At 45.2% G+C, this 22,167-nt stretch overlaps 3 protein-coding genes across 8 annotated transcripts in view; 2 read left to right on the top strand and 1 right to left on the bottom strand.

Annotated features, from left to right (window-relative positions):
• The window catches only part of stom (stomatin), a 20,155-nt gene extending 10,064 nt beyond the window's left edge, over window positions 1-10,091 (top strand). The window contains exons 1-10 of one of the 3 annotated variants that reach the window (XM_085925336.1): window positions 1,343-3,201; window positions 3,321-4,158; window positions 4,591-4,652; window positions 5,089-5,118; window positions 5,366-5,475; window positions 5,612-5,684; window positions 7,069-7,151; window positions 7,461-7,664; window positions 8,171-8,305; window positions 8,381-10,091. In XM_085925336.1, coding sequence (XP_085781462.1) covers window positions 4,631-4,652; window positions 5,089-5,118; window positions 5,366-5,475; window positions 5,612-5,684; window positions 7,069-7,151; window positions 7,461-7,664; window positions 8,171-8,305; window positions 8,381-8,569 — 846 coding nt within the window. In that variant the 5' untranslated portion in view covers window positions 1,343-3,201; window positions 3,321-4,158; window positions 4,591-4,630 and the 3' untranslated portion in view covers window positions 8,570-10,091. Of the gene's footprint in view, window positions 1-1,342; window positions 3,202-3,320; window positions 4,159-4,590; window positions 4,653-5,088; window positions 5,119-5,365; window positions 5,476-5,611; window positions 5,685-7,068; window positions 7,152-7,460; window positions 7,665-8,170; window positions 8,306-8,380 lie in introns of those variants that run through there. The other 2 variants (XM_085925334.1, XM_085925335.1) reach the window with 2 other exon arrangements.
• On the bottom strand, window positions 9,785-16,460 carry gsna (gelsolin a). Of its 3 annotated transcripts, none has more exons than XM_085925328.1 (17): window positions 16,262-16,460; window positions 14,278-14,475; window positions 14,038-14,192; window positions 13,793-13,954; window positions 13,549-13,698; window positions 13,376-13,465; window positions 13,127-13,259; window positions 12,749-13,053; window positions 12,536-12,669; window positions 12,359-12,449; window positions 12,155-12,181; window positions 11,386-11,556; window positions 11,131-11,305; window positions 10,811-10,932; window positions 10,649-10,726; window positions 10,507-10,567; window positions 9,785-10,441 (listed from the first exon to the last, which is right to left on the bottom strand). In XM_085925328.1, exons 2-17 carry the CDS (start codon window positions 14,468-14,470, stop codon window positions 10,272-10,274), a joined length of 2,217 nt encoding a protein of 738 aa, XP_085781454.1. In that variant the 5' UTR covers window positions 14,471-14,475; window positions 16,262-16,460; the 3' UTR covers window positions 9,785-10,271. The 3 variants fall into 3 exon arrangements, with proteins under 3 accessions (XP_085781454.1, XP_085781455.1, XP_085781456.1); XM_085925329.1 differs by having other exon boundaries at window positions 14,278-14,471; XM_085925330.1 differs by lacking the exon at window positions 12,155-12,181 and having other exon boundaries at window positions 16,262-16,459.
• Window positions 13,530-22,167, top strand: LOC147048343 (serine/threonine-protein phosphatase 2A 55 kDa regulatory subunit B alpha isoform). 2 transcript variants are annotated; one of them, XM_085925332.1, is made up of 11 exons: window positions 13,530-13,723; window positions 13,870-13,977; window positions 18,562-18,630; window positions 19,009-19,106; window positions 19,194-19,359; window positions 19,490-19,602; window positions 19,762-19,939; window positions 20,055-20,219; window positions 20,309-20,478; window positions 20,576-20,667; window positions 20,761-22,167. In XM_085925332.1, exons 3-11 carry the CDS (start codon window positions 18,576-18,578, stop codon window positions 21,038-21,040), a joined length of 1,317 nt encoding a protein of 438 aa, XP_085781458.1. In that variant the 5' UTR covers window positions 13,530-13,723; window positions 13,870-13,977; window positions 18,562-18,575; the 3' UTR covers window positions 21,041-22,167. The 2 variants fall into 2 exon arrangements, with proteins under 2 accessions (XP_085781458.1, XP_085781457.1); XM_085925331.1 differs by lacking the exons at window positions 13,530-13,723; window positions 13,870-13,977 and adding an exon at window positions 17,050-17,361 and having other exon boundaries at window positions 20,761-22,166.

The following is a 22,167-nucleotide window of genomic DNA, read 5'->3' as shown; positions in this document are numbered from 1 at the left end:
TTACAAGATACAAAAAGGACTCCACCAGAAGCCAGACTTTTAACATTTAACATGAATCATTCAAATTGTAATGATACATCTTAATTTTGCGTGCAAAGTGTTTTATTGTGCTGTTGTTGAAGGCTTTCAAGAAACTTTTGGAAGTCACCTGCTTTGACTCAAACTTGAATTTGCACATTTCCAGCTGCTTTTTTTGTGGGGGGGGGGGGGCATCATATCAGATCACACACAACAAAAGAGGAGCGAGGGGAGAAAAAGCTGTTTCCAGCCAAGCTGTTCTCATTCTTCTCCGCTTCCGGTCCAGTGGAAGACTTGATGAAGTTTAAATGAAGCAGAATTAGGAGATCAAGCGAACACAGGCTATCCGCCCGAGGGATCTCGAGCAGGGAGGGACAGCTGACCTGGATGAAATTGAGAGAAAGAAAACCACGGAGTAGGCGAATAGGCCAGGGGAGGGGCCGGGATGGAGAAGTATCTCCTAAATGTGATAATCTCCAATCACCTCTAACATCAATTCAGTCAAGGCCCGGGTTAATGAGCTCGCAGGCCGATCAAGCGTTATGCCTCGCCCCCCTCCCCTCCCCGTTCATTGCTCCTTTTCTTTCATTGGCACTCGCTCTCATCATCATTGTTGTTCTTTTGATTTAATCCCTCTTACTTCAGATGATTTGAGCAAGGAGGGACTGCAGGGAGGGAAAAGCCTATTACCCCAGCTTCTCTGCTCTCAACTATCTAAATGCTAACGATGTGAGGGGGCGAGGGTGAGGAAAGCGATGATGGGAGGAAGACGGAGAAAAGGGAAATGGAATGGATGGGAGGATGTGATGCGGCGGAGGGAGGGAGGGAGGGAGGGAGGGAGGGGCTAAGCTTCTCTCGCTCTCGGCCTCACCGACAGCGCTTTGGTTTTTTCCGAAAAGCGTCTCGCGGAGAAGAAAGACATCCGTTGCGTTGACCCCGAGTGTTCAAGGTCAAAACACCGACACGGTCTCTGCTTTTTTTCTTCCAGCCGGGCAGCTTGTTGATTGTTTTTATTTTTTATTTGTATTGATTAAAACACAAATACTGCATTTCCACCTGTTGCACAAAATGACATGTTGTAACTTTGATTTGTGTACTTGCTCGGAAAACATGAAGGTCACCTTGAATAGTAAGTTTGCGTCATGCCTGGTGGCCAGAGCAGAAAGTAGCTGCAGTCTGATTATTTCCATATGGAGTGACGCAGGGCCGGCCCTAGCCAATGGGATGCCCTCTGTGCCCCCCCCCCCCCCCCCCCCACAAATGTTAATGTCACAAAATTGAATGTAATTACCACTGTTACAAATTTAGAACCAAACAGCAACTAACTTAATGGGAATAATTTGCTAGAATAAATTATATTGAAGGATCACCTGATTTCTGGCGCCCTCTAGAGCCCATCAGGTGCGGGCCAGTTTTTGCTTATCTCTTCAGTTCCTTTTTTTTTTTTTTTTTTTTTTTTTACTCGTATCCAGAGATCCCTTAAAAGCAAGTGAGAGCTAATTTGATGAGCCATGGTTCCGGTTCCATGTGGGATGTATTAGAACTCACTGAGCTGTTTTGCCAAAAAGTGTCCAATTTATGCTTTGTGTAAGTTTTTTTTGCACCGAGTCGTGAGCCGCCTGTGTGTCACAAATTAATTGCCTTACGAGTTCACGCGGGCGCCGGGGCGAATTGACGACGTGCCGCTCTTTGGAGCGTGACAATCATTTGGATTTGTTTTGCTCGCCTTGTCTTGGAGATTTCGCTTCATCTCAAACCGCACGAGAACAATGGCGGCCTTTTCTGCACGCACACGCGATCTGCTTGTTCACATCTGCTTGAAAGACAAAGTCACTTATTCGAATGCATAACGAGTCGACTCCCCCCCCCTCCCCTACCCTCTTTGAAGAATCCCATTTAATTTCATATTGGCCAATGAAACAGTGGAGGGTGAAAGGCAAGTGAACAATCAATCTTTGTAATGTGATCCGCGGATTGAGCACGGTGAGTAAATGTTTGCGCAGGAAGTCATCCAAGCCCGCAGTCAAACGAGATCTGAAAAAAAAAATAAAAATCTATCCAGGGCAGGCCGCTCTCTTTATCTCCCCCCCCTGCCCGACCGACAGCAGTCGGGTATCAAGCACATTATTTTCCAGCGCTCTGTGCATTTTTCATATAGGCTTACCTTTTATGTTTTATGTACGCCAGCTCGGGGGAGAACAGCTGTGTGTGCGCCGCATCCTCTGGAAGTTTCCAGCGAGAACTCATTTCAGTGGGAGAAGTGGAGCAGAATGCCAAACGCGGCGAGCGCGGCACCTGCCAACGCGCCGGGGCCCGCACGGCCGGCCTATTACATTTCCATAATACATAGAAACAACACCTCGCACACTACCGCCGGCGTAATTCGAAAACAGATTGGCGGGATTTACAAATTTGCACCCTTTTCCTTTCGCCCTGACCTCCGTGACCTCCATCTTGGCTGTCAACTTCTGGAATAAAATTGGGCGGGGAGCTTATTTGCAGTTGCCGCCAGACTTGTGCGTGTGATAATCTATCATCATGCAAATAGAAAATTCTCTCACACCCGCTGCACCGATCAAAACTCAAGTGTGATTTTATAATTGACCCTACTTGCTCCCTCATCCAAAGTTGATAAATCCTTCAAGCTGTGACTGCTGCAATATGATACGCTTCGATATTGGAAATAAAGAAAGATTTCAAACCCCGCCTTTGAGGAATAATCATTCAGAAAGCGCCACAGAATGAAAATAAGTCCGCTTGCTCCTCACAAGTCGGCAAAGAAAATCACCTGTAAGCGATGATGCCTTGCTCAAGGGCAACATTTTTGTGCTGATCTTTTTTGTGTCTAACTCAGCCTTCAAGACAGGATGAGCCATATTTACAGAGGATGAGCCACCGCCCCAAAAATATTTTCAGAATAGGATGTCCTTGGACTCGTAAAAACTAACATGGAGTTGCCGAAACTCCGCCCACAGGAATCCAGTTATTAGAAATATGCCCCGACTGGTTGACAAAATCCAATGTGCCGAGGGCCTATGAACTTCTTGTCGATTGTTGTCATGCACAAAAAACAATATTCTGACTGACGTAATACTTTTCTGTGCTGTAGAGAACTTTAAGTAGGAAATGTAGTGGCACCGCCACTATGACCTCTAGTGGCCAAGGAAGGTACAACAATTTCCGGTGAGGACAATCAATCGACTCATGCACACAGTATACTACTGTATTGAGCAATGTTGGTGAGATGGAATAGAAATGTGAAAGGACAGCTCAGAGTCTCTCTCTTCTAATTGATTCCGCAGTTCCCACCAGAATGAGACTTGTGGTCTCCTTCCAGGAAAGGGAGACAACTGGACCGAAATGACCGTGAAGAGAGTTACAGTAATATACAAGGAGAGATCATGAGGAAGACAAAGTACCCTTTTGGATTTGCAAAAAATGTTGGATAATGTGGCTGCAAATAGTTAAGCTCTTGTATGATTCACTCATTTAAAATCATTGATCCCAGTTGAAGGCTTTGTGCATGTAAGGCAATGAATCCAACAATCCCTCATCATAATTAAAAGAGGATTAGATCATATGGAGTTGTGTAAATGCATAGCCTTCATCAGTCTGCCAGGAAAATCACTTTTTGTTTTGTTTTGTTTTTTAGATGGGTTGCGGAATACACTCAATGATGTAATAATTAAGCTGAAACAAAAAAACGTGGAGGAAAAGGGGCAAGACAGGAAATCAATATGGGCAAGGTTGCAGACTATGTCCTGAATTTTGACTTTCAGGCAGCATCTTTTGATTATCGCTAAACCTGTCATTGGGAGATTATTTTTTTGAACGGTATGTAAACGGAATCTTAGATGTTGTAAAGTCTAATTGTTGTTGTTTTTAACTCGGTGAGCATTTCAGTGTCCCCCCCCCCCCCAAACTGCTCATTAGAGCGTGAGATATTTAGCCCAATGACGCCAATAGTGCGTCACGGCACCTTCCAGTCCACGTGTAGGAAAAATTAAACTAAACCTGTTAAAACCAGCGCCCGTGTTGTGTAGAAATTATTCTCTCCGTTACTGCAAACATTCGTAATATTCACAATGGAAAACGAAGATTTGCAATTGAAAGCTGCAAAAAGACGTGAACGTCAATCAGGTAACGCTCATACAAACACCATTTCGCTTATGTTTGTGCAACTGAAGCGTCACGAGGTATCCATATGTGAGAGCTGTAAAGAAATGATTCTCAAATCTATCATTTGCATGAAACGACAAATCGTCGACTAATGTTACTGGCATTTATTCAAAATGAGAATATTTCCCAGCGCTAGCAAACGCTAAGCTAACGAAGGCACGCCTCTCCCATTTGCAAGCTAACGGCGTTTTGCAAAAGTTAACTAGGCACACGTAATCTACGCAAATTTTACAACTAACTCACTAAACTCCCTTTGTCTTGTTTGTCATGAGTTAAAAATAGCTACTACGTACATGTGAGTGGTGGAGTCACGTAGAAACGTGTCATGTGCCATAAATTGTCTTAAGTAAAATGTGATTGTTGTTATAATTGGATCATGTCCAAATTGAACAGGTCATCGTTACTGATCTCATTCGAACTTACTCTATGCACGATGCCAAGGTCATCTAGGATAGGTTGTTTTTCTTTCGTTTTTACTAGACAGTACAGTGAACCCCCGCCTATTCGCCATTGCCTTCAAAACTGTGGCTAATAGGAAAGTAGTAATTAACGTCAAGAAAGAATGTCGGCCGAGAGATGTGTTTTGGGGAGGAGTTATGTTTAGCCTGGGTCGTTAGTGGAGTTTTTGCCACTCGTGTATATGTACACAGGTACATCCAAAGACAATGTAATACTACATATTATATTATTACAATTATAAAAACCTGATGTGCTGTTGAGAGAACAAAACAAGGACATTCGGAATGAGCTTGAATTTTTTTTTTTACTGGCCTCTGTGACCAGTGTCATTAAAAAAAAGAATCCCCAGTGAATAGCTAGGGTTTACTGTACAGTGTATTCTTATTGTGCACTGGGATCAACAGTGTTTTGACCTTTTAACTTTGTCTGTAGGTCCAAGCAGCTCTTTACATGATGCAGAAGGTATTGCATCCGATCACACCCATTGCATGTCATCAAATTTGGAGTGAAATTCAAATTGTTTTATAGGAGAATAAATATCGAGAGTGATCAGCGTGATGCGACAAATAGAGCATAGATATAAAACAACCACGTTAAAATCAGTTGGTTAAATTATTGTATGACAAGATCATTATCAACCCAGACAAGCCCCTACCCCTTCTATTTACGCGTCAACATGAAAATGAAAGCGTTCATTTTTCTTTTCTAGCCTTGGAGAATGGAGACTCAGACATTGGCTTCTGCGGATGGTTGCTGGTGCTGTTGTCTATTCTACTCATGGTGGTCACACTGCCCATCTCCATTTGGATGTGCATCAAGGTCACGTTTGTTTCCAAGTCATCATTTTGCTACGCTCTTTCTATTGCATTTTGTCCCACTTTTTTTTGTCCTTGGTTTGAAAAATCCAAACATGATATGATTTAAGAGCTACAAAAAACTTTGTGTCTGCGCGCAGATTGTGAAGGAGTATGAAAGAGCCATTATTTTCCGACTGGGACGCCTTTTGCGAGGAGGAGCCAAAGGACCAGGTTGGAAAGGACAACTTCCGCACTTTCTTTATTGCATGAATGTACGGCTATAAAAGCAGTGCTTTGGCGCCATCTCGTAATGTTGTTGCGCTGCCGAACTGAGCTTTTATCTGGTCAGGCCGTAGCACTGTCTAATAGAAAAGCAGTGCTTTGGCGCCACCTTGTGGCATGTAGTTTCCAGAGCTAATATGCAACAACAAGGAAAAACATCTCGGTGATTTAAAAGAGGGAGAACCGAGCCCGATTTGTTCTGCGGCAAAGTGTTTTCACTTCACAAGTCAGGTTGATTTAATTTCCGACTTAAATAGGCCGCCGTAGCAACGGTTGCCCGGTTACTCCCTGACTTGCGCCGACAGGGATGTTGTAAACCTTTCAAATACGGGCCGGGAAAAAAAAAAAGCTCAGTAAATCGACAGACAGAAGAGAGCCGATTCCGAACGCAAGCTCATCATTTTTGAGTAGGGTAACAAAAATAATGTGACAAATGTACCCGACGAACACGAGCTCGTCGGGATAGTAAAGGATCCAATTGGACAGTCCAAACAGTAATAAAGCAAAAAGAATCGTGTTCAATGTGACACAAATCAGAAATAGTAACGATATGCGCATTGTCATTTATGTGCTGCCGTACGTCTGCCACCGCTGTTTGACTTATGGACGCGGAAATAAATCTGAAAATAGTGATGGCGCTATTCCCAAGGATGAGGTTTTTGTAGAGGAAACAATACAAGCTCCCACGAGAAACAATTTGCATACATCTCCCAGCTCACTGTCTCCTCATCTTTGATTTGTTGTTTTACAGCCGCCAATATAAAAAAAAAAAAAAAAAAACAGGGAGTGTCCTCTTAAAAATATTGAAATTGGATTCCCTGAAGTGCCAAGAGACGCCATTTGTGACGGCGTGGGGTAATAATAGCTCTCTGCATTAGCATTCCTGGGGGGGGTCTCGCCGTGTTTATGCTCCAACTAAATTCAGCTCGGTAATGTCCCCTTAACCCGGGTCACCCAATCTCGTCGTTCTTTTAATTTGTGCGTCGTATTTGCGATTGGCTCCGATTTCAGCCGCCGGCGCCAGTCAAACTTTCATAATTGAAAATGCAGGAGTGCTAAATGTTTGCATACCTAGCGTTTCACTCCGCCGCCTGCCAAGAATTGTTTGGTGCCCCGGCTCCGGATGCTTGTGACTTGAAACGGGGCTGGTGAAAGGCGCAAATATTCCCGGCTTTGCCCGACTGTCGGCACAGCTGCAGTCTTCTAAAGCCTGCTTGACTTGGCCCCGTGCCAACATTTCATTCATCCCGCCGGCTTCAAACATTTGCCAAGACGCCCGCCCCGCTTATTATTGTGTTTACCGCCGACTATTTGCATTCTTGTGATTCCACAGGTTTGTTCTTCATCTTGCCGTGCACTGACAGCTTCATCAACGTGGACATGCGCACCATCACCTTTGACATCCCGCCGCAAGAGGTACGGCGCGCCCGCCTCGTGTTGACGTTAAACAAATACGTCAAAGGCTGTCAAAATGGATTTGGGCCATTTTTCAGTCAGCTCACGAGTAGAAAACACCATCCACGTGAAACGCATACGAGCACAATTTACCAGTAGTCACCGATACAAAGTTCCGATACCATTAAGCTTTCCCATAAAAATCAATGATAGACAATTTAAAAAAAAAAACAACTGACATATCTATATATAGCAATTTTATTAAACATCGAAATAAGTGAATGGCTTTAAATTCCAAATTCCTGTTTGCTACCTTCCGACCCCTCGCAGGTTTTGACCAAAGATTCGGTGACGGTGAGCGTGGACGGCGTGGTGTACTACCGGGTTCAAAACGCAACTCTGGCCGTGGCCAACATCACCAACGCCGACGCTGCCACACGCCTCTTGGCCCAGACCACACTCAGGAATGTCCTGGGGACCAAGAACCTGGCTGAGATCCTTTCGGACCGTGAAGAAATCGCACACAGCATGCAGGTACAGTTTCACGGTCGCCCGTTCGGCACGCTCGAGCTGCATAATTCAGCGGCAAGTGGCAATTTGAAAGTGAACAAACTGCAGAGAAGTGAATAAAATGAAAAAATAAAAACACAGCAGGCGTGTGGAGCGCAGCTGTCCGTTTGCGTGGGAATGTTATCATTTATTCATCCATTAACCCGGTGAATAATTGACGGTTTGTTTCTCGGAGGCGCTCGGTTGAGGATTTATGTCAGCCACAAATTACGCTCATCGTCACGCTCGTGTCAAGTTTGTCAGATAGAGTTGCTCCGCAATGTATTTCTTGTCTATTATTTGAACACCTGACACTGCCGCTGTGGCAAGCAAACCTGAGTTGTTTGAAAATGGGATTTTGAAAGTCTGCCCTTTGCTGCCACCACGTGGCGAAGAGTGGTATTATGGTTAAAAAAAAAATCCTCCCAGCCACAGGAGATGCTCGTATGAATTCAAGCAGCAGTATTTAAAAAAAATAAATGTCTCGCCAGTCCACCCTCGACGACGCTACTGACGATTGGGGTATCAAGGTGGAGCGAGTGGAGATCAAAGACGTCAAGCTGCCCCTGCAGCTTCAGAGAGCCATGGCGGCTGAGGCCGAGGCTACCCGGGAGGCCCGAGCCAAGGTAACCCGACCCGACGACGTCATCTCAACGTGGACCTTGGGGCTAATTTCCCTTCCGTGCGCGCCCCCTCGCCAGGTCATCGCCGCAGAAGGCGAGATGAACGCCTCCAGGGCGCTGAAGGAGGCGTCGCTGGTGATCGCCGAGTCGCCGTCGGCCCTGCAGCTGCGCTACCTGCAGACCCTCAACACCATCGCCGCCGAGAAGAACTCCACCATCATCTTCCCGCTGCCGCTGGAGATGATGCAGGGCTTCATCAAGCACTAAGGGTCGGCCGGCATCGAAAAACACGTGGAAGTGACCTTACACTCATTCACGTATTTCCTACTGAATGCTCAATGATGCCGTTTTGCTGCCAGTGTGCTTTTTTCCCCCTTTTTTTTTTTTCTTAATTTTAGGTCACACTGTTTTTACACATACTTTTTTTTCCATAGTTTTAACTCGCAGGTTTTACATGCACTCTGCATGTTGCATGTTTGACTGTTGTTTTTTTAGCAGCTTAGGCCAGCAGGTGCCACGCAAAGTGGAGAAAGAGCAGGGAGAGGTGGCATGAAGACACTTCACACCCAAAACTGAGGCAAGTTTTTTTCCAATTAAACTTCAAAGTGAAAGTATTGAGTTTTTGACACCACAGTGCCACCTGCTGGAGAGCTCAGTCATATATATAGGGGCAATATGTCTTTTTTTTATTATTATATATAGCTAATGTCTTTTTATTTTATTTTTTGGGGAGAAGTAAATTTGCTGCAACTTAGTTAAGCCATATTTGTGTCATCAAATATTGCGTAATTGGTATGTCCCCTTGAAAATGGTCCTTTCAATGCAAAAAGCCTTAACTTACTGTTGTGGATTTATTTTGACACTTTTCTATGCAGTTTCAAACGTAGTGTGAAGACTTTTTCATTGACTTTCTTTGAAAGCAAAAAGTATATCGTCTTTTGAGTGGAAAGTTCATTTGTGGTGTTTTTAATGTGACGTGAGTGCTAGTTGTTACAAATATGGAGCGAACTTCTAACCCGATAGCTTTACTAAACCGATCAGGTATGCACGCATGTGCCAAGTATATTCATGCTTACCTTTGGGAAAATTATATCATGATAAAGTATAGTACACACGTAGCCATCGTATTTTTACATAAATGTTACATTTTTTTCTAGATGAGATATAATTGAATTATTTTCCCACTCAAACGGTATTTGTCGAATTGTTCTAACCTAATTAACGTTAAGCTAAATGCTTTTAAATGTTCATTTACATGAATGTAAACATATCGGGCATGGAATTTGTTTTTCACAGTATTTTTTTACAGATGTTTATTTTGCTGTTTCATGATTGACGACTGTTCTGATCCCAAAGCTGGAAATTGAATGCAAGTCCATTGTGTTGTTAGGTAAGCATTAGATGTAGAACATTATTAAAAATACCATGATATCTTGTCAATCAAGAGATTTGGATATATTTGTTTTTAAATATATAAACACACACTAGTTTGAATTAATTTTTTTATTGTGATGGCATATTGTAGCAAAACCTAAAGTGGCAAAAAATGTAGACAAGCTAAATGACAGCAAAGCTAGTCAAATAAATATGGCAAGCACGCCACTTCTGCATTAAAAAAAAAAAAACTAAAACATTGAGCATCCTGAGCAAGAGACACAGTACCTTCAAAAACTAAAAGGGGGGAAAAAAAAACTACAATGTTAGGCCATTGTATTGCTTTGTTGGCTGTGTTTGGGTATGTGTCCAAAAATAAAATACAAAAACGTCGATTGCATTTTAACAAAACAAATCCATGAAGCAAGCCTGGAAAACAATTTACTACTCTTACTTGGTTTCAAAAGCAAACAAGGCCGCACTGTGAGGAAACTTTTTTTTTTTTTTTAGTACGCAAGTCTCAAGACATACTAGCAGCTAAAAGCAAAAACAGTTTTCTGCTTGCCAAGTATCAGGTGCTGCTGTGATATGAAGCTCACAGGGCCAGTTCGGCCATGGCCCGCTCCAGGGGGTCGCTGGTCCAGTAGTCGTGGTTCCAGCCCAGGAACCAGCCGGTGAAGGTGGGCGGCTCAAAGGTCTGCTTGATCTTCACGATGGGCGTCCTGCGGTCTCTGTTAGCGGGATCTGTCTCGATGTAACGCGCCGCTGAAGGGGCGAGGTACATTGGAATAAGATCATTGAAACTCAGGTGAGAAATAAATAGATCTTACCAGACGCCATCGCTTCGGTCTTCTCTTCCTCTTGGGCCTCGTTGCCGATCCAGACAAACACCTTCGCAAAAAGGAAGTTCGGTAAGTCTTATTCGTCATGCTTTCTGGATTGTATCTCAAACGCGTTGTGCTTTTTTCCAACCTGCTCCCAGGTGTCGAGGATCATGACATCATCGGTGGCCAGGTCTTCTTGGGTTATCTCTCCAGGTACCTCTTCAATCTTGGAAAAGAAATATTGTTTGACGTCGCACACCCCTCGCACCGCTTGGGGGTGTAACCTAATATAACGACCGTAACGACTCACAATGAAGTTCCCGGTCTTGTTCGAGCAAGCAAAGAGTCTAGGAGGATGAGCGTCCATTTTGTCCTTGAGTCTGGTCGAAGTGCGATATTCGGTTTTTCCTCCCAGAGCGTCCCAGAACTGACCTGGAAATGGGACATACGTTTTGGATCTCGAAAAAGGTCCATGATGGTATGCTAATTTCCCCCCTAACCAAAGCCAAAGTGCATATTCTACAAAAAACACTGGCGGTGCTAGAGGGGGGGGGGGGGGGGGTGAGGGCACTGCCTCCCTTGTAATATATCTGGCCAGATAATTGAAGAATTGGTCTCAAGACTCCTTACCCGTCTCCTGTCCCTCAGTCAGCTCAGAGGGCGACACCCCCAAGAGGTCAGAGAGTGGCTGGGCTCCTGTCTTCTCCGTGTCACTGGCACCCACGCCCACCCACAGGAAGGAACCACCGGAGCTCACCAGAACAAAAGCGTCATTGGAGTTCAGGTTGGCCGCCACTGCGTCGACCTAAATGTAAACACACGCATTGTTTTGGAAAGAACCTTGAAGAGAAACGTCTGTGTCATTATTGTTTGTGATGGCCTTACCTCCACGGCTCTGGTGTGTCCGGCGGAGTTGGAGCGCACCTGGAAGAGGCGAGTCTCTGCGGGCTCTGACTGACCTCCTTCCCTGGACGTGCCACCCTTGTAGACCACCATGGGCTGTCCTCCAAACAGACTCATCAGGTGGGCCGGCTCCTTACCCTGCACCACCCTCACCTGACACAAACGCCATGAAGATCACTGAGCATGTTCGCGCACTGATTCCTCGAGCAGGGCAAGCTCATGCGTTTCGTGACACAATTTAGCCACAAAGGCTAATCGAGCTAAACTATCATTGACTCTTAACAACACAAAAGTGAACATCAACTCAGCAGACGATCACAATGCTTCAAAATGTTTGGCGTCATGCAGTTGAGTCAAAGTTTCTTTGGCGCCATCTGGTGGTATTTTGGTGCAGAGGATTAGAAACTTCACTAAATTGAACTCTGTGATTGTGATATAATATTAATATGAAAGTTGTAACAAAATATAGATTTGTACATGATAACATAGCAGCAATTTATAAATTGGAAAATCTTTTTGCGTTTTACACACACAAATTGTACATGCGGTTGGTTGAGTGTACATACGTGACGCATGCACATGGAAATTACACGCAAGGGGTGAAAATGAAGACAAACCGGAGAAATGAGCACCTCATATGCACAGAGCCAGGACTGTATTCAACTGGAGAATTCAAATATTCTTTATCAACTCAGAAGAAGATTGTCACTGGCTCTGGACAAAAAAAGGCTCAGCTTGAAAAGAAGAATACCTGAGTGGTAATAGGAGGACCAGCAACCTGAGGAAAAACAAGCCGCGTAAAATCGAGAAGAAGCGAGGGAGAGAGAAGGCGAAGAGATGCCAAGATCAGACGAGGGAGAAAAAAAAGGAACGCTGACAATGTTAGCGACTGAATGAGTTGATGAAAACAAAAGGCAGGTTTTTTTTTTTTAAGAAGTATGAAGATGTGAGCTACCTGCACTGGGCCGCCACCAAGTTCCTCATCCAGCTGGGCGGTGAGGAGAGCACAGGTCCCAATTTCATCCTGGCTTGAGTCCATACCCTGCCTGTCAAAAAAAATAAATAAAGGTCACACACTCGTCACACACACCAAGAGACCTCCCTCCACCTCCACCAAGCTCGTCCTTCTCACCACATGTAGATGATATGCCCACGACGTCCTCCATGGTGGTACTTGTACTGGATGATGTAACTGTCTCCTCCGAAGAACTGGCCATAGGTCGACGGGTCCACCGGCACCTTGTCGGATCCCTCGATGCGCCAAATCTGTCAGGGAAGACGCGAGATTGAGCTGGCGGGACACATCATTAGGTACATCCGCAACGGAAAGCCTCCGTGACCTCACCTCTTTCTCTCCGGTGCCGTCGTCCACCATGCCGTGCTGGGCGGCCATGGCGGGGGAGTCGTGCAGCGTGGCGGCGTCGAAGGCCACCTTCTCGATCTTGGCGATGCTGTTGGAGATGTAGGCCGCGCCCAGGCCCACCGTCTGATCTTTGTCCCTCCAGTTCTTGAAGAACTGCTTGAAGAGCGGCGTCTCGCCCGACTCGGGCAGGATCTGCACTTCGGTGTGTTTGGGGTAGCCCATCTTCTTGATGAACTCCTCGGCCGCCTTCATCGACGCCTTGCGCTCGTCCATGTTGGCGCCTTGACCTTGAGAGAAAGGAAAGCGGATGTGCGTCAGATCACTAGTTTTGTTCAAAACAGATCACGGTTTTCGCTTTACCTTTCCATACGTAGATCTTGCCGTCGGAGCCGTGGTCCAGAATGAAACAGTCGCCGGTCTCCAGGGCACTTTGCTGGAACGGGTTCTCTTCAGCCACCAGCGCAATCGTCATGCCGCCACTGGCGTTGGACACCTGGTGACACGGAATACAAACATCAGTTTATAGGGTCAAAGTCCAGGGACCAATCACAGTTCAGATTTTCTGCAGCTGAGCCGTGATTGGTTGTGACCTTTCCTGGGTTGGAGTACCTTGTAGAGTTTGGCCCTCATCCTGTTGGAAGCATCAGCCTTGATGTCGTCAGATGTTCCCAGAGGCAGCTCCGGCTTTTCTCCTAAAACCTAAAAAAAAAAAAAAGATGAAAATATGACCTTGCATTGGCTTTTCCTGCTATTATTTTGATGTAGCTCCTGTTGAAGATCACCTCGATCATCTTGTCTCTCTCGGCGCCCTCGTCGCAGACGTAGACGTGGGCCCTCCCGCAACGCTCGTTGTCGCGGATCCCCTTCGCCACCTGCACGGCCTTCAGCTTTTCAAAGCGGTTACTCTGGGAACCGCACCACTGATAGATCTCCTGTGAAGCATGAAGAACAGGAAAAGTAAGTTGACACAAGCAAATGGACTCGATCAAATGTTTGCTTCAAAACAGGACACAAAAAGTGACTCACATCGCCCAAGTCCAAAATGAAGCAGTCCCCTTGGTTGAAGCTATCCCAGCTGACCGCCACCTCTGTTGCCCTGACAGTCCGACGACCTTTGACCTGGAGCAGTCGCTGTACAACCACCTCATTGGTGACGACGTGCTTGAACCCTGAAGCCACGCCTCCTTTCTGGTAGTGACCAGAACACAAAGGTAACGACTTCTTATCAATTTCAAGTTCTCCTGGAATGTGAACACAAGTTCAAATCTCACCATATACTTGATCCCAGACTTAAAATAGCCAAGAAAAGTTTTGGACTCGTATCCTTGGACTTCCCGATACTGGATGGGTTTCCCTCCCAGGAAGTCGTCCATTTGGACTGTGAAAATGGCCGCCGAGCCGCTCTCGTCCTGGGTGCAGAAATCACCTGCGGAAGGCCATTTTGATTTCAAATCAGAACACAAACGTTTGTTCCTCTTTAAATGGGCATTTGGAACCGTCTCTGCACTCACCCAACCAAAAATGGAGGTCATACTGCAGATTTCCCGAACGTTGCTTGATGGTGTTGAGGATGATGTACGCATCTCCCGTGTAAAATCCTCCGTAAAGGTTCTCGGGAACCGGCACCAGGTCAAAGTTCTCCACCCTCCAGACCTGGAGGCCTTGCTTCTTTCCAGCTCGCTCAAACTCTGGGTGCTGCGCCATTCTGCCTGAGAGAAAGAGGAAAAAATCACAACTTTTCTAAAACCATAAGCGTCGTCGTGGCAACTAGCTTGGCGCAAACACTGCGGAGGTAACAGTGGTCGCTCGGCGATAAGAGAAGCTGAGCTCCTATTTATGAAGCATCAAGCCTCTCCCCTTAGGGCTGGGGCTGTTGCCATGGATACAACGATACAGTTTGCGCCATATTTAGAAATCGCAGAGTGAATCATGGTGTGCCCAGTGTTTGGGTGTTTCCCCATTGTGGAAGGAAGCTTCAGCTATTATGACTCAAACAATCCAACAGAGAAGTTGGAAACACCATATGGAAGCCCTCGTATGGGTATTTTTCTCTTCGGCGCAGTCCACGTTTTAAAATCGAAAAACTTTGCGGACTCCAACAGCGCTGAATGGTTAAGATGACGTCATTCGCGTCGTGTTCACGGAAATGTTTTCAGCAAACAAGCTCGGCAGAGTAAACACAACCCCCGAATATAAACAAGCTCTCTGAATTGAAGCAGTGTTTGGAATTTCACCAACATGTTTCAAATTTAGTTTCAAACGTCATGCTCGCACCTCGGGTACGCAGTGTTTCTGCTTCTCCCTAGACATATGAGGAACAACAACACTTCCCAAACGATTGGTTATAAATCATCAACTTCTGCTTGAGCGGCTATAAAAGTGACTAACCGTCACGCCCGGCAATTTGATTACCACATGCAAGTAAAGATTCTTGCTGGACAAGAGGGACAGACGTGAATTTTGGCTCCCACCGCAAGTATTTGGTCCCCTCCCCCATACTGAGCTCACTATGGCTGCTCCTTTTGTAGCGTTCCTGCTGCAGGCCTCAAATGTGCCATGTAACCCAAACAGTGGCTTCATATGTCACAAAATAGCATGGTTCTCAAAAAGCCTCGTGATTTGTCAGCTGCTATCCCGGCTGGAAAAACAAGTCGGCAATTCACAGTTTGATTTGGGAAATAAACTCACTGCAGGTTTGGATTGGGATTTTTTTTTTTCTCCCCCCCAGCGAGGAATGACTCATTCCGTTTTTCCCACATTGTCTTACGGTGACAGTCGTGGACAAAGGACATTGGAAAGAAATTAGGATTGATCATGAATTGTATTGATCGATGTGAAGATGATGATCATGCAAACACAAGAATGAGTGACACGCTCATCTTGTGGTCGCTGACACGACTTCCTCTGTCTCACTATTTGCTTTCACGTTGCTATAGGAACAACAGGATGGCATACCGTCGTTTCTGATGACTTCAAGTCTTTAACTGAGTGTCTCAAATCGTATATAATTCCAATATCGATCCATTTTCAAAACCTCTTCATACTTATTTGGAGGAGCCCATTAACTAAAACAATAATTGTGAGTGTCAAATTGGTTAGATATTAGGGCTACACAGTATTGTTGCGATATGGATATTATTGCAATATTTAACGTGTACCTAAACAAACAAGCAGTGGGAGAGCATATAGGAAGGCCAGAGATAAGATTTGAACCCTGAACCTCACTAGGTGGATGTTCACACTATCCATTTGTTCACCAAAGTGTACACAATTTTCTGTCTGCATGCAAGCAAGGATTTTTGCCCTTATATGGCATCGGCTGCACTCCAGAATAAGCTTGATACTACAGACATTTCAGAAAAGCAGATAAAGTAGGGCGACATGCAAAAAAATAAGGCCCGCACGTTCTGTATTCTTATGCATGGAAGTCATTTTATCTCTCAATCCGACCCACGGACTGCAATGCATTCGCTTGAAAGTCTAAATTTGGCATACCTGACAGATCCTGAGTACTAGAAAATTAACGGAGAACAAAAGGAGACGAAGGCAAGCCGCGATGAGGGCTTCTAGCAGCAGCAGCCTGGGAACAGCAAAACGGCGTAGCAGCTGAGCTGAGCGCAAAGCCGCTACTCTTGAAGCTGTCCCGGGACACTCCCCGTTACGACACACCCCGTTACTGGCTGGCCTGCCCTTCCCTGCCCTGCAGCCTGCGGTAACTAAGTGGAGGTCGCGTGCGTGCGCGCGCACATCCATATTTAATCCCGATTTTTGTTTGGTGTGATCATCTTGCACGCTTGAGACATTTTTACAGTCGACAGGCACGAGGAAACGTCAAACATTATTAGTTGCGTGTAATTACCGTCACAAATCTTGATAAATTCTACTTCCGGTACCTGATACTGCCTTCACGTTGAACTCTGCTGCCATCTACTGGTGACGCAACAAACAAATCCAAGCGCAAGATAAATCAGTGTTTGCAGCCTCACCGACTTCAAGGCACACAAAAAAATTGACGGGACCACAAAACCAAAAATGTCACAAATTAAATGATTGGTGTTCTCAAATCTTCTGCTGTCAAGTGGAAGAGCATTTATTTTTTTCTGCCTTTCTTTGGACGTTGTAGGAATATATTATTCATTTCAACAAAATAACGATTGCTATTTTGGATGACAATAATGAAGTGAGGTCATCTCGACGGAAATGCCTCATGGTTGGTTTCATTCAGAATTTTTTTTTTTTCCCCCACTCGTGCGCGCGCATCAGAGCATCTGCCCTGCGGCGTGCGCGCGCATTGTAAAATATGCATTTGAGTGGAGGTGCGGAAGGAGACAAGGAGGCTGTGGCGCGGTGGACAAGTGACTTGTGGGATGCCAACTCGGGAAACATAATCAGGAAATAGGGAAATAGAGGCGGTCATTCTTGAAAACGCTTGATCGCTCGCCCCGATTGTCAGGTTTGAGCTGCGGGACAAGCGGCGATCCATCACAAGAGAAAGTTGAGTTACCCACAGCACGAAGCAACGCGTGGGAGTGGGAGGAAGGAAGGAAGGATCGCGTTTGACTGAGGCGAGCCCCCAGTCTGTCTCGTCATGGCAGGTAAATCATTTCACCGGTTCCACATGGAAACACCGCGATTACGCCGACGTTATGGCAACTCTGCCCGGGTTGCACAAGCCCCTTGCTTCGATGGCTGGACGTTTGTGCGTACGCCCTATTGGCAGTTTGGCTAACGGTAGCAGGCTAACACAACTTAGCCGATGCTAATGCTAACGTTAGCTAGTCAGCAAACTCCGGTGTCATCACGCGTCTGGCCTGAGTCGAACCGATAACTTCCCTGCTCTACATCTCCGCGGCACTTGAAAAAGATCGTTTTTATACATCCACGCCGCCTCCAAATGAATCACAAAAGCGACATTTGACACCCCAAATGAAGAAATGATCTCATTAATATGCACATGTCTTGGCAGGAAAGCCTGCAAGCTAACGTTAGCTCAAACTTTGACATTGACCACATGCTATCGCCGCAAAGCTAGCGCTTTAAATATTCGCTAGGTTTGGCATTTGACTCAAGATCAAGATGATCTGTTGTGCCAAAAGCCCGCTTGTGGTTGACTATTTATACAACCAAATATTTTCCTACTTTTCATTCATCAGCTACCAACGTCACGACTTCCGTTGCTATTTGTATTCATTTCTTAATGAGCTCTGGTATTTGGCTGTTTTGTTGACCGAATTTGGCAGAAGGATTATTTAGTTGTTTTGCGTCAATAAAAGGTATCTTGTCAGCAATGCATCTATCTGATCGGGTTACTGTTGGGCGGGGAAGTGAAACGGATCCACGGGCATTGTGTTGCAATGATGGCTAATAAGATGCTCATCAAATCGCCCATTTTCTTTGATCAGATGGCAGATTTAGAGGTAAACTAAGTAATAATAACTTCTCCTTTCCTCTCTGGATCCTTAGCTATTCATAACTCTATTGGAAGTCACGACTCGCCTTCGAATATGTGAATATGGCAACGGTGATGACTCATAAATGACTGACTGGTAGTTCCTATCACTGCACCTAACCATTTTCCCCTGTAAAATATTTCAATTGTATTTAATTTCAATAAGTTGTAAGAAATACATGTATATTTGGAATGCTGAAAAGATTTGAGGAAATAATTGTTGCTGATTTCCTCCCATCCGTTTTCTGAACTGAACCTCTTCTCACGAGGGTCAAACGGCGTGTTGGAGATTTTTGTTTTGCGTGTTCACTGAAAGCTTCAGTTCAGTGTTTATTTTTACTTCCAGGAGCTGGAGGTGACATGCAGTGGTGCTTCTCTCAGGTGAAAGGAGCCATTGATGACGATGTGGCTGAAGGTATGAGCAAAAGCACATTTATAGACTCAACTGATTTGGATGTCATCGACTAGTTGTTGAAATCCATTCATAGCAAGTCATAAATTCAATAAGTGTGGAAGAAGACAATGGTGACATTCCATGAATGGGAAAATTGTGTTTTCTCAAAACTAGTCCTTGAAATGTAGGTTAGTCATTGCTAACCCTCAAATGTGGTGACCCCCTCCTCAGGCAATCTGTCCACAAAGACATTCAATAAACCTTTTGTATTCCCGTCCTTCTGCTTCACTGGGCAGTAATGGCTTAAGTAACAATTTATATGAAAAGTGGTGTGCTCTTATCCCGGCTGCTCGACATCTTCTCTCTGCCATTGTTGTTGTTGTTTTTTTCCCTCTTCAGCCGACATCATCTCCACGGTTGAGTTCAACCATACAGGTGAGCTGCTCGCCACGGGTGACAAAGGTGGGCGCGTGGTCATTTTCCAGCAGGAAATAGAGGTATGATCTAACAATGTTTTATTTTGCTTTTTTTTTTTTTTTTCTTATTCTATCAACAATCCTCTCTTCTTTCCGCTGCACCCACAGAACAAGAGTATGCCTCAGTTTCGGAGCGAGTACAACGTTTATAGCACTTTCCAAAGTCACGAGCCCGAGTTTGACTACTTGAAGAGTTTGGAGATTGAAGAAAAGATCAACAAGATTCGCTGGCTCCCTCAGAAGAACGCCGCTCAGTTCCTGCTGTCAACTAACGGTAAATTAGTCGCCCATTGTCGTCGGCGACTTTGCCGGTTGTTACTTTAGCAACAACCGTCCAAGTTTTGGTAACGCAGCCTGAACTTAAATTCATCATGTTAGTGGTTTCGTATTTTCCCCTCATGCAGATAAAACCATCAAGTTGTGGAAAATCAGCGAACGAGACCGGCGACCGGAGGGCTACAATCTTAAAGAGGAGGACGGACGCTACAAGGATCCCAACACTATCACCTCATTACGGGTAAGGCCGTGCAAGTCGAGAATGAATCATTACGAATTTTAAAAGAGAAATAAGATCAATCTGTGTTGTTTGACCTAATTCATTCCCTAGGGGGCAGACTTGCTCAGGTTTCTAGAAAAATGGTTGAGTGTCTCAGATTTCAATGTTCTCATGTGTCAGGTGCCAGTTTTGATACCCATGGACCTCATGGTGGAAGCCAGCCCTCGCCGGGTGTTCGCCAACGCACACACCTACCACATCAACTCCATCTCGGTCAACAGCGACAACGAGACCTACCTGTCGGCGGACGACCTCCGCATCAACCTTTGGCACCTGGAGATCACCGACCGCAGCTTCAGTATCTTTTTATCTTCCGGTCATTGTTGGATTGTGGCGAAAGTGATCTTTTTACAGGGGGCCGGCGGAGCCCATAGAAAAGCCAGCGTTATGGGCCTTAACCCTGCGTCCGCCAGACATTGTTGACATCAAGCCAGCCAACATGGAGGAGCTGACGGAGGTGATCACAGCAGCCGAGTTCCATCCTCATCAGTGCAACACTTTTGTCTACAGCAGCAGCAAAGGAACCATCCGTCTGTGCGACATGAGGATCTCCGCGCTCTGTGACAAGCACTCCAAACGTGAGGAACGCCCGCCCGTTCATAAATTGATCATTCATATCTGGTTATGTGGGAATGTTTTGTTCATTTTTTTATCTTTTCTTATCAAGTTTTTGAGGAGCCAGAAGATCCCAGTAATCGCTCGTTCTTCTCCGAGATTATTTCGTCAATCTCGGACGTGAAATTTAGTCACAACGGACGCTACATGATGACCAGGGACTATTTGTCTGTGAAGATTTGGGACTTGAACATGGAGAACAGGCCGGTGGAGACTTATCAGGTATTATATAATTTTTTTGCCTGATTGCTTTCATTTTGATTAAAGGGGGTGTCCAATAGGACCATGTTGATATGTATTCTCTCATTTTTCCTTTCAGGTTCACGAGCACCTGAGGAGCAAACTGTGCTCGCTCTACGAAAATGACTGCATCTTTGACAAGTTTGAATGTTGCTGGAATGGGAATGACAGGTGATTTAAAAAAAAAAAAAAAAAAAATGCCAGTATTGTTTACTCAGTCCTGATGATTAAAATCGTCTCCATTTCTTCACGTTCTTGTTCCAGCGTGGTGATGACTGGCTCGTACAACAATTTCTTCCGGATGTTCGACCGGAGCCAGCGGCGCGACGTGACTTTGGAGGCCTCCCGCGAGAACATCAAGCCCATGCAGGTCCTCAAACCCCGCAAGGTGTGCGTGGGGGGCAAGCGCAAGAAGGACGAGATCAGCGTGGACAGTTTGGACTTTAACAAGAAGATCCTGCACACCGCCTGGCATCCCCAGGACAACATCATCGCGGTAGCCACGACCAACAACCTCTACATATTCCAGGATAAAGTCAATTAATGTTGCACAAGATCCGGCGTGCGTGCGTGCGTGAGACGTCGTGACGCACCGCCTGCCGCCTCGCGGCCTCGGCCAGGGTGGGGGTCACGGCAACGCTGACGACCCCGTGTGTCGCTACCGGGCGGACCGGCCTTTGTTGCAGTTGGAGACGGAGGAAGCCTCGTTTTTTTTTGCCCGTCGTCAAACTGTCTGTGACACTGACACCTGCCTTGTTGTTTCAGTGACGTGCCATTTTTTGTTGGGGTTTAGTTTTTTTTAGTTTTTTTTTCTTTTTTTTGTCCGCCTGCCTTCGTACCTCTTCTGAGGTAACATGGGTAGAACGGATTAAGATCCCCAATTTTTTTTTTGAGTACAAATTTATTTTTATAAACTTCTCCCATGGCTCTATGAAATTTTTTTTATTAGCGTGTCCCTCATTGTCCTGTGCCATAGTTTTTTTTTTTTTTTTTTTTTAAGTGAAAAATGCCAGTCAACTTTTTTGTTGTCATTCTTAATGTGTGCACGCACACATACTTTTATGAACTTAGCTGTCATGCTGTCTTAGTTTAATTTGAGTCTACTTCCATATCTTAATCGCACATACACAGTCACATATGCTCCTAATTTCTGGGCAAAGACAAAGCTCTGGTCTTCTCAAGTCTCGGTAACTAAGTTATCGGAATATCACCGTGTTCCGAAATAGTTTTGTCAAATAGCACCTTGATTTAAACATGACAACGGTTGTTTATTTATATTTCAACAATATGTCTCTGGAATTATACCGTCCTCTGTTCTAACCATTTTAAACTGGACCTTTTAGCATTTTATAACGTTGGGGTTATCTCAAGCGTTGTCTTCCCGCGGTGTGTCACAGATCTGAAGCATAACTTGGAAAGGGAACTGCTTTGACACTGGACTCAAATACTTGTATGTGTTTGTCCAATTTAATTTGGGGGTATCCTTTTAATTGAAATACAAGCATTACTGCTACTATATATGTGTTAGTGCAATGGGCTGCAAGAGATCTGATGCGTGTTGTCTCCACACCTTACAAATGTGGACCAGTGTCAATGTGCGACGACTGCAATTTAAATCTATGACAGTGACCGTAATAAAAGAACTACTTTTTGCAGTCTCTTGCTTGTTAA

The sequence above is a fragment of the Syngnathus leptorhynchus genome, chromosome 12 (genome assembly GCF_054491065.1).
Source record: "Syngnathus leptorhynchus isolate UIUO chromosome 12, UIUO_Slep, whole genome shotgun sequence".
Lineage (NCBI taxonomy): Eukaryota > Metazoa > Chordata > Actinopteri > Syngnathiformes > Syngnathidae > Syngnathus > Syngnathus leptorhynchus.
The sequence above is the reverse complement of the archived record's forward strand: the minus strand, read 5'-3'. Positions and strand labels throughout refer to the sequence as shown.

What these genes read in the sequence shown, in the direction of transcription:
- gsna (XM_085925328.1), bottom strand. Translation starts at nt 14,470, where the DNA reads ATGGCGCAGCACCCAGAGTTTGAGCGAGCTGGAAAGAAGCAAGGCCTC. An exon ending in TGAGGGCCAAACTCTACAAG is followed by an intron (nt 13,260 to 13,375) that starts GTACTCCAACCC and finishes CCGTGTCACCAG; the next exon opens with GTGTCCAACGCCAGTGGCGG. An exon ending in GACTGAGGGACAGGAGACGG is followed by an intron (nt 10,933 to 11,130) that starts GTAAGGAGTCTT and finishes TCCCATTTCCAG; the next exon opens with GTCAGTTCTGGGACGCTCTG.
- LOC147048343 (XM_085925331.1), top strand. An exon ending in GATCACCGACCGCAGCTTCA is followed by an intron (nt 19,940 to 20,054) that starts GTATCTTTTTAT and finishes TGCGTCCGCCAG; the next exon opens with ACATTGTTGACATCAAGCCA. An exon ending in CTGTGACAAGCACTCCAAAC is followed by an intron (nt 20,220 to 20,308) that starts GTGAGGAACGCC and finishes TTTCTTATCAAG; the next exon opens with TTTTTGAGGAGCCAGAAGAT.